The sequence below is a fragment of the Pseudorasbora parva genome, chromosome 19 (genome assembly GCF_024679245.1).
Source record: "Pseudorasbora parva isolate DD20220531a chromosome 19, ASM2467924v1, whole genome shotgun sequence".
Classification (NCBI taxonomy): Eukaryota; Metazoa; Chordata; class Actinopteri; order Cypriniformes; family Gobionidae; genus Pseudorasbora; species Pseudorasbora parva.
In genome coordinates, this window is record NC_090190.1 from 40,499,025 (window position 1) to 40,509,883 (window position 10,859).

Here is a 10,859-nt window from a genome sequence, read left to right on the forward strand (position 1 = left end):
CTTATACGCACACACACACACAAACAAACACAATCACACTCACACTGACACACACGCAGACACAAACACACACGCACACAAACAAACACAAACACTCATAGACACTCACACACCCATGCAGGCACACACACGCGTGCGCAAATGTTTAAGGGTGACTCCAGGGTCAGAGGACAACCCCAGTATTTTACTGAGCATCTGTCTGCAGGGGTGTGTGGGACGCTCTCAATAGCAGCGAGTCGCTCAACACTATTCTCACGCCAGCTGCACACACTGACACACTCCAGTTTAAAACACCCATGTGGTTTTCCCCCTCATCACAACCAGCATTAAAGGGACAGGTCACCCAAAATCTTCTATTACTCACCCTCACGTCATTCCAAACCTATAACACTTCAGTTCACGCACACAAATCTTTTTAATGAAATCAGAGGTTTCTGTCCCTCCTCTGAAGGTCTATTCACTCTGACGCTTCAAAAAGTTGCATTGAGTGGTTTAAGAGACACGGTCACTCATATGATGGACAGATTTAACGTTGGCCGTTGACTAGAATAGATCTCAATAACACAAATGGAGGCTGATGTGTATTATTTATATATTAGGGCCGGGACTTTAACGCGTTAATTAAGATTAATTAATTACGGGACTTTAACGCATTAATTAAAATTAATTACGCAAAAAAAAAAAATTTAACCGCACTTATGTTTGCACCGCGGAGCGTTTTTCAATGAATGAGTTTCGACGGACCGATTATACTGGAACACCAACTAGCGCTCACGAGTCACGACAACAACAAACCATAGTGAACATGAGCGAAGAAGCTGATGAGACTGCTTTGCTTGGCCCCGTGGATGGGAAATTTTGTTTTAAAAACGAAAGAATGGAAGCGTCGACAAGAGCACGGTTGTGAGCAAGCTGTACAACAAGGAATTAGCGTATCACCGCAGCACATCGAGCCTCAAATATCACAGATACGCTTTTACTACACTTAATGGCAAACAGTGCGCTGGTCTGCTGGACTGAAATAAATACACAATATTTTGTTGATTAAGTTTATGTATTCAGTCATTATTCAATGGTATACTAAAATCCATGTGAAACATTACTTCTCACTGTTCTCAGGTCAAATATTTATATGCAATTAAAATGCGATTAATTTCGATTCATTAATTACAAAGTCTCTAATTAATTAGATACATTTTTTTAATCGATATATATATATATATACACATACTGAGAATGATTCATCCGTGCAAAATAACATGGATCAATTTGATTTCAGGCCAACATTAAAGGGGTGGTGTCATGCGATTTGACTTTTTTAACTTTAGTTAGTGTGTGATGTCGCTGCTTGAGCATAAACAGTATCTGCAAAGTTACAGCGCTGAGAGTTCAATGCAAACGGAGATATTGTCTTTTAAAGTTACGGCAGTTTATTGCCTACAAAAACGGCCGGTTTGGACTACAACGAGCTTCTTTCTCGGTTGGTGACATCATAAACCCTCGCTAGTCTCCGCAGATGTGACTTCTGCCCGTAATGGGAAGGGGCGTGGCCTTAACCAGTGCTTGGCACTTCAGCCAATAAAAATACAGGAAACTACATTTGGCCATCTAACCAATCTAAGACCATTGCGTTTTTCAGAGGGAGGGGCTTCAGAGAAGCAGGAAGCAAACGAGCCGCTCAGAGGACAGTTGGGACAGCGGTGTGGAATAAAGGGAGAATAGAAGAAAAATACGGCGTTTAAAAAAGAAAGAAGAGTATCAAGACATGTTATACTGCGCCCCATAAACACAACCAAACCTAGAATAAAACCACAGAACCACCCCTTTAACACCATGTAGCTAGAAACACACAGAACACAAGCACACAAATGCATGAACATGTCAAGCTCTCTAACCAGTGTGTTCGCTCACCTTAACGGACTCCAATAAACTTTTGGGGAAGAACCGCCGGAGTCCGACGTCCTTTCTGTAAAACAGAGCAGAATCTCAGCACAGATGCAATGATGTCATCGCTGGCTCAAAGACGGTGTGTTTTAACACACACATCCACGTTCATCTGCTGAACTGATCTCACATGTGAAGAGCTATAAACGTCAGGATGAGTGAAGGACATGTGGAGTTAATGAAGAAGTTTTTACAAACGTCAGGAAAACATCTTTGAAAACACGAGCGTCGCTCGTTCGTGCCCTCGCTTACAGTACATGTACAAAATTATTACAACAATGAAATTCTCATGTCAACATCGAATATGTTTTTATAGACATGCTTTAAACACATCAACAATTTACTAAATTAATTAAACTTTGTCCTCCTTTTATCTGGCCTGTATTGCCAACCTAATAACATGTTTTATGGAAACGAAATATATGGAAGTTATATAAATGCTGGCACTTTGGCTTTAGCCTTCCTATAAATATTTAAATATTTTATTTGACACCATTTATAGTTAAAAGCCTTGATGTGAACAGGTTATGCATCAAACTGTTACCATCATATTTTCTTCTTTTAAAGTAATGAATAATTCATCCAAACCTTCATCATTAAATCTCCACACACACACACTCACGCGTCCACACACACACACTCAAGAGCTCAAGAGTGCACACTGCACACACACACACACAAAAACACTCACATACATGCACACACACAGACGCATACGTGCGCGCGCGCACACACACACACACACACACCCACACATTTAAACTGACTCACGCATACATCCCTGCAAACTAACTCATAGGAACACATACTTGCGCACTCACAAGCGCACACACACAGAGACACAACACACACACACAAACAAACATACGCGCACACACACAAACAAATACACACATGCACATAGCTCAGGTGACTAAGTCAAACCCTACAAATCAATATTGTATCTTTTGTTTTGTTAACTTTTCTAGTGTGAGCATGTCCAATTTAAATTGCAGAAATAATAATATTTAAGAAGGGGAGATGTGGCATTATTAAATCTAATACACTGGATAGAAAGGTTGCCCATATTCTTTCATAAAATGCCCCTTTTGCGCCCTATCAGAGTGGAAAAGTCACCTCAGTGAACCTGTGTGTTTTCTGGAGGATTTAAAGCCCAGTAAAACCCAACAGCCCTGATGATTGTTTCATCACTTAATCTAAATGAAAAGCGCTCCGGTTCAGCTTTGCTCAGCCTTAACCGCGCGGCGCCTCGCCAAAATCAACTCATCCATGTTTATGGGCCTCGGAGCGACACATCAGTCGATACTTTAAACTGCTGAGCTAAAGTTGTAGTCCAGAGGGGTCAACGGCACACGCGCTGCCAGACCAGACACACCTACTATCACTAACTCACACATTTTAGAGAGAAAACATTAAATAACACAAATGTAAGTATGGGGGTGAAGTTTGCTTACATCCCATTCACACACTAGTACCTGCCATAAATACTCGAAATTTGAAATCTAAATCATAGCATAGTATGTCTAAAGATACCCGGATGGTCTAATTTTTCCGGTTAGAATCCGAAGTGCAGATCCGCGCTCACTCTAACAGCTAATATTGCCCTCTGTATGCTGGATGAGGATGTCATTAGAACTACAAACACAAATAAAAAGCATTAAAAACTACAAACATGGCTGATGTGTGAGAGCGATGGTTAAGTAGAGAGGTTTAGATAAAGAGGTTTGAGTGAATAATCACTATCTAACCTGACGAAAAGATATTTATTCAGTGCTATCCACATTATATTGACCTTTATAAAGACACACTTTACTGCTTGAAAGACCCACGACTGGCAGATCGATGTGCTACTACTTTCTCTCAATATGGTATGAAATTCAATTCAATTAAATGATGAGGATTGTAACCTACTAACCTATTTGCTTACTCTACTGCTACACACTCAAAACTATGCACTTTTTATTCACAAAGATAGAAAATACTTTTAGGGCATAGTATAAGTGCAAACTGGGACACAGCAACAGTTTCTGCCCTAATCTGATGATCACATCAGGGTTATTATCATTAACTAAAACTTTGTTATTTATAACAAAAATGTCAATTACACAGAAAAATAAACTAGTTGCCATGGCATGTAGACATATTAAAATATAAAATTAATAAAAATCTATAATATAAACATATCTATAATATCATTAGTTGATATAATATAAACACTAACTGAAATAAAAAAATAAAAAAATATATAATTATAATTATTTAACCTGATTGCCAAGATACCTGTTCTTATTTTTAATTATAAATTTATATGAAATAAATGTTAAAATGTTATTACGACAAATTCAAATGAAACTGGAAAATAAAAACTAATTCAAAATATGAATTAAAACTATAATCGTAATCTCAATGACAGTATAATAAGAGCGGTTCAGAGGTTAACCAGGTGATGACAGAGCATCTGTCACTCAAATCAGTCTGGCGCTGTGATTGGTGTGCACTCTCCGTCCTGTCCCGCCCCCGAGGGGCCAGAACGCTGCTGTGTGACTGCGGGCGATCAGGCGGAGTGACCCGGAACTAATGTACACGTGTGTGTGTGTGTGTGTGTGTGTGTGTTCCAGCTGCGGTGGAAGAGTGACTTTGTGTCTGTGTGTGGCAGTGTTATCAAATACTAAAACCCATAAAAAAACATGTTCATTAATGCCTCAAATAACAAACATTAACTGAAATAAGAATCTAGTTGACTTTTTTAAGTTAACTTTTCAGATTTTAATGTATTTTGGCATTTTGAGATCATATTGGCCTCTAACTGGCCATTTTGGACTCTATTAGATATGATATTCAGCATCATCTGCCATCATGAAACTCATATGGATTAGCGTTCAATACTCACTCTAAGAGTTCATAGTTGGATTTTTTATCCAGAGCGTTTCCTCTCATCTCTCTGTAGAATCTCCTGGAAGAGACAAAAGCACAAATCAAATCAACACGAGCTTCTCCATGTTCTGCTGCAGCTCAGAGTCTGACCGGAGGAGGAACGGACCTGATCTCAAGACATCCCAGCTTCAGGGCGATTTCCTGCTCCACCTGATCGGCCATCTCCAGCATGTAGTCGTTCTTCACCTGTGGACAAAAATAAGCTTATAAGATTTCACATAAACTTCCATCACAGAAAAATGATGTACTTCACACAAGAGATTTGACTATAGAATGCTATTGCATACGGATGGACGGACGGATGGACAGATGGACGGACGGACGGACGGACGGACGGATGGATGGACGGACGGACAGATGGACGGATGGACGGAAGGACAGATGGACGGACGGATGGACAGATGAATGGACAGATGAATGGACAGATGAATGGATAGATGGATGGACAGATGACTGAACGGATGGACGGATGGAAGGACAGATGACTGGGCAGATGGATGGACGGATGGATGAATGGACAGATGAATGGATAGATGGATGGACAGATGACTGAACGGATGGACGGATGGAAGGACAGATGACTGGGCAGATGGATGGACGGATGGATGAATGGACAGATGAATGGATAGATGGATGGACAGATGACTGGGCAGATGGACGAACAGTTGGACAGACAGACAGACGGATGGATGGATGGATGGACAGAAGGACGAACAGATGGATGGATGAATAGACAGACAGAAGCACAGACGAATGCATAGATGGATGAACAGATGGACGAAAGGATTGATGGACAGATGAATGGACGGATGGATGGATGAATGGACAGATGGATGGATGGATGGATGAATGGAGAGATGGATAAGTGGATGTACGGATGTATGGATGGATAAATGGACAGATGGATAGATAAATGGCTAGATGGGAGGATTTTGTAAGTTGCTTTGGATAAAAGTGTCTGTAAAATAAATAAATATATGTAAATGAAAGAAAGAACAAGTATTGTGCTAACAGATATCAATTATTATATTTAAATATAATTTATATATGTTTCATATCTAATAATCTTACATATAATTTTATTTTAAAATTTAAATATTGTTATATTTTTATTATTATTATTATTATTATATATATTATTACTTTATAAATAAATATTTAAATGTTTTAATATTTAAATTTATACATAAATAAATAACATATAATAAATATAATACATATTTTTTCCTTCATAACGCTACATTATTTATTGATCAGTTAATATTTGTAATTTATAGTATTAATAGTTATGATATCAATGACTAATTATTTAAAAATAATAATTTTGGATGTAATTTTTATATCAGACTTATTTTGTTTATATTAATTATGAATTTATTTAAACATGAATAAAATTATGTAATGTAATATTTTAAATAGTTAATATAACAGAATTTGCATATAATACTTTTTTAAAATCTATATTCAAATATAATTTTATATTAAATGATAAAGTATTTAATATAAACATAAATAAATGAATATAATAATGTCCTTTTTCTTCATGATGAGTTGTTGATTGTTTGTGATGTGATGTAAGTGAGGGAGAGTGTGTGTGTGATTGATTGAGCTCAAGCTGTGCTGTTTTCTACAGGTGTTCTGCTCCAAACACAGACACTAAATCACTCATCACGGCTCGCAAAATAATGCCACTTCATCACAGACGGCCTTTACACGACGTGCCGTAGCATCCTTCTATAGTCCGGATGATGAACAGCCTAAATAAAACCAATCCATGATCCTGTCAGCGGGAACGAAAGCTGCTGGAGGATTGTGGGATATCACGGTCGATGCTCTGATGCTGTTGCCCATCGAGGCTTCTTGAATGACAGCGAATGGAACAGACAAGTGCCACAAACCCGATGACCTACTTTAAACACACACACACACACACACACACACACAGTGCATACACGTACATACACACACACAGAGTGCCTGTGGCCATCTCACACTCACTCACTCACTCACTCACTCACTCACACACACACACACACACACACACACACACACACACACACACACACACACACACACACACACACACACACACACACACACACACACACACACACACACACACACACACACACACACACACACACACACACACAGAGTGCCTGTGGCCATCTCACACTCACACACAAACACAGAGTGCCTGTGGCCATCACACACTCCGTCTGATGAAGCCGTTTGGATGCTGAGATGGCACCTTCACACACCTGCTGATAAAAGTAGTTCAGTGTCGGCTTGTCTTCAGCAAACTGACTCAGGAAGCCCTTGGGCAGGTAACGGATCCGCAGTTCATACCTGAGGAAGAGAGAGAAACACACCGTCAACAAAAGAGTCATGACAGCATAAGTCACCATGTACCTAACACACACACACACACACACACACACAGCTAAGAGAATTTTTCTCATCATCAAATCTCATATTTCACCCACAAATCAACAAGATAAAAAAATAAACTATATTGTGTTAAAAAAAAGGAAGTATATTTTTATAAATTGTTTGCCATTATTTTTTAGGACAATTAAGCACATTTTAATATAACAAATTTAAAACGATTTTCTAAAAATGTTTACCTTTTTATTTTATTTTCACAATTGTTAGCATAATAATAATTCATATTAATAAATACATTTTATTTATCTGCACTTGTAAAGGTACTCAAAGATGCTTTACAAATCACTTTATAGTAAAGTGATATGCATATATATACATATACATACACATACATATACACACACACACACACACACACACACACACACACACACACACACACACACACACACACACACACACACACACACACACACACACACACACACACACACACACACACACACACACACACACACACACACACACACACACACACACAGCATGCATTCAAGGTCAAGTGTCTTTAACCCAGAGCCACTCAAATACACACATTCAGTCGCCATCCAGTTCTGCTATGCAGCAAACACATTATCAAGCTTATGAATGATCAAAACACAATGAAAACCTGAATATGGGGAACATTACACATTAAAAAAATTACACACGATCCCTGCATAATCTAAACACTCAAAAGGATCAATACTGGAGGATTTCTCAGTGAAAACATGAGAAAGCCATCATGAGCTCAACACATAAATCACTGTCAAGCGCAGCGCTCAAATCATTATCGTTCTTTCCAGCGTCTACACTCTGATCTTTTCCACAGTCTTTTACAGCATGGCTTCATTTGAAGGTCCTCTGCTGTATCCAGAGGAAATGATCCTTCATGGCTTTTCATGACTTCCTGGAACTTGCTCAGGAAACGATCGAATCTCAGTTCCTGAGATGTGGAGAAAGCAGGAGCTCAATTCACACACTTCTACTAGACACTCAAAATCTGCTGGGAAAAGCTGCTCTCTCCAGTGTTAAACCACAACATTTGTTCTAGACTTTTAGGCTCATAAAATGAAAACTGATCTAAAAACAGAGATAAAGCACTAGCAAAAAAAGTCAAGATATCCAAAACAAGTAAACAATAAAGATTGGGAGCCTAAAAGCAAAGGATTATGTTTTTGTCTGGCCGTACTATATGTAGAATGTATGCTAAATTTATTGTAAAGGGCACAAATTCATTAAATTTATTTTTCCAACTTTAAAATAAAGCATATTTTGCCTTAAAAATATTATTTAAACCTATAATAAAAAAGGGGAGAGAAAATACATTATCAATCTTAAAATAAATTTTGGGTGAATGCAAAATGTGTTTTGGACGATATATAAACATATTTAAGTCGTCATGTTTAATTTATTTGTTTTACATTTTTCACATCTATTATCTTTTTTGTATGAACACTAAATTACACTTACAAATTTAACAGTACACTAAAAATATAAGGGGAAATACAAGTAAACTTAGCAAAAGTATAATATAATACATATATTTCATATACTAATGTAATATAATAATATCAAATATATTTATTTATGAAGAAAATATATTAAAAAACAGCTCAAAAAATAAGAGTAAATGGAACTAAACTTATTCTACATAACACATTTGTATAATATATTGATTTAAATATTACATATACATTTCTTTAAATATATTACACTATATAAATATATTATAAATACAAAATGGCCAAAACATCTATAGTAGATATACATTTTAATAGACTTTAAAATATATTTAAATGAATATGTGTGTGTGTGTGTGTGTGTGTGTGTGTGTGTGTGTGTGTGTGTGTGTGTGTGTGTGTGTGTGTGTGTGTGTGTGTGTGTGTGTGTGTGTGTGTATGTATGTATGTATGTAAAAAAATTTTTTTAGCACTTTGGGAATGACGGGCATTCCAATCCTGCGAGGCTTTCCGCGGGCCTAATAATGAGGTCATTTTGCACGCAGATGATTGGTTGTAGCCGAGGACGCGTTCGCTCGTGTTACTCTGCTCAAAGAGGCGAGAGTCGTCTGCCTAGAGCCGAAGAACCAGATCCTCCTCCAGCATGAGCTCATCTGCCTTAAAGCGCAAACGATCCGTCAACACCTCCATCACATCAAAACAACAGTGACAGCCGGACTCAGGATGACATCAGCGCTCATGGCGTTTTATCCACAGAACTATGAGACAGAAAAGCATCTAACATTCACAAAAACACACAGAAGTCAGTCTCACATCAGACGCTCGAGAACAGACATAACTCTCTGTAAAATGTCAAAATGGGAGTAATTATTTGGGAAGGAATGCAGGACGGAATCTGGCTGGGATTTCCCACCGATTCACACCGGCTATGAAGAGAAAAGAAAGATACTGAGGGAAGAAATAAGTGTTACGACCCCAGGTCTAGGGTTCAGCGGTGAAATAAAGGAGAATAATCAATAATCAAGCAGGTTACTTTGAAAAGAGCTTTCTCAGGTTCTTATTTTTATTGACAAGCTTGCCAGCAGGTCAAACAATGAATGAGAACCAATCCTCTGCGCACACCTTAGCAATAGAATCGCCATTGGCTAGTACTTTTTTTTGTTCAGTCGCCAGACTGATATACTTTATTATATTATACTTTAATACTAATTTAAACTAAAACTGTTGGTAACCATGTATGAATGCATATTTATAATTTTGGACTGGTGGTGATGCTTAAGATAGTTAGTCATTTCAGTGTTTCTGGAAAACAAAACAAAAAGATAACAGTAATTATATTATAGTATTAAAAGATAATACTACTACTAATAAAAATATACAACGCACTAAGGATTGACAAGCTGCTGGGTAAATGAATATTAATCACGTTTACAGCATTCGCTCAAACTGATTTGCTGTAATCAAAACAGGGACAGGAAAAGATGAGCGCTAGCCAATGAGATTGCCGTTTGCACATTGTTCCCGCCCACTACCGAAAAAACAGGATATCTTCAGCTTGTTTTTAAAAGCTGAATCATTTAAAATGAACTCTGGTATTTTGACAAGAAAATACAACAAAGAATATTGTTAAAATGTAACGCGCATGTGTGTGTGTGTATGAGAAACGTGCTCAGTAAAGCGACAGCGAGTTGTGCACCTTCACACTAAAGTTAGAGTTTATGGTACGTCAGATGAGCTGATTTGAAATCTTATAAGCTAGATCGATAGATGAGAGCGAAACTCTCAAGAGCTCACTCAGAGTGTTCAGCGAGTAAAAAAATATTTAATGCTAACTTATTCTTAGCCTCTAAAACACACACTGTAAAATCTAAGCATTTATTTGCCAATGGATAATGATAGATTTCTGGTCGCCCAGGGTGAAATATACTCCCATATGCCAATGATTTACTCGCATTGTAGAGGGATGAGAACGCAACAGAAACTCCAGAGCTAGGGTTGGGTATCGCTTGGATTTTTACGGGGGTTAAATCAGATTCTGCTTATCGATTCCGATTCTGGCGTGTGTGTGTGTGTGTGTCTGCAGAATAGAAAACA

At 37.8% G+C, this 10,859-nt stretch overlaps 1 protein-coding gene across 10 annotated transcripts in view; it reads right to left on the reverse strand.

The window, feature by feature from the left end:
• Positions 1 to 10,859, reverse strand: part of ptk2aa (protein tyrosine kinase 2aa) — a 117,038-nt gene that overhangs the window by 43,311 nt on the left and 62,868 nt on the right. For all 10 annotated transcript variants that reach the window (XM_067426413.1, XM_067426415.1, XM_067426412.1 and 7 more), the window contains 4 exons: positions 7,140 to 7,227; positions 4,985 to 5,064; positions 4,835 to 4,897; positions 1,912 to 1,966 (listed from right to left, as the gene is read on the reverse strand). In XM_067426413.1, the coding sequence (XP_067282514.1) occupies positions 1,912 to 1,966; positions 4,835 to 4,897; positions 4,985 to 5,064; positions 7,140 to 7,227 (286 nt within the window). The remainder of the gene's footprint in view (positions 1 to 1,911; positions 1,967 to 4,834; positions 4,898 to 4,984; positions 5,065 to 7,139; positions 7,228 to 10,859) is intronic.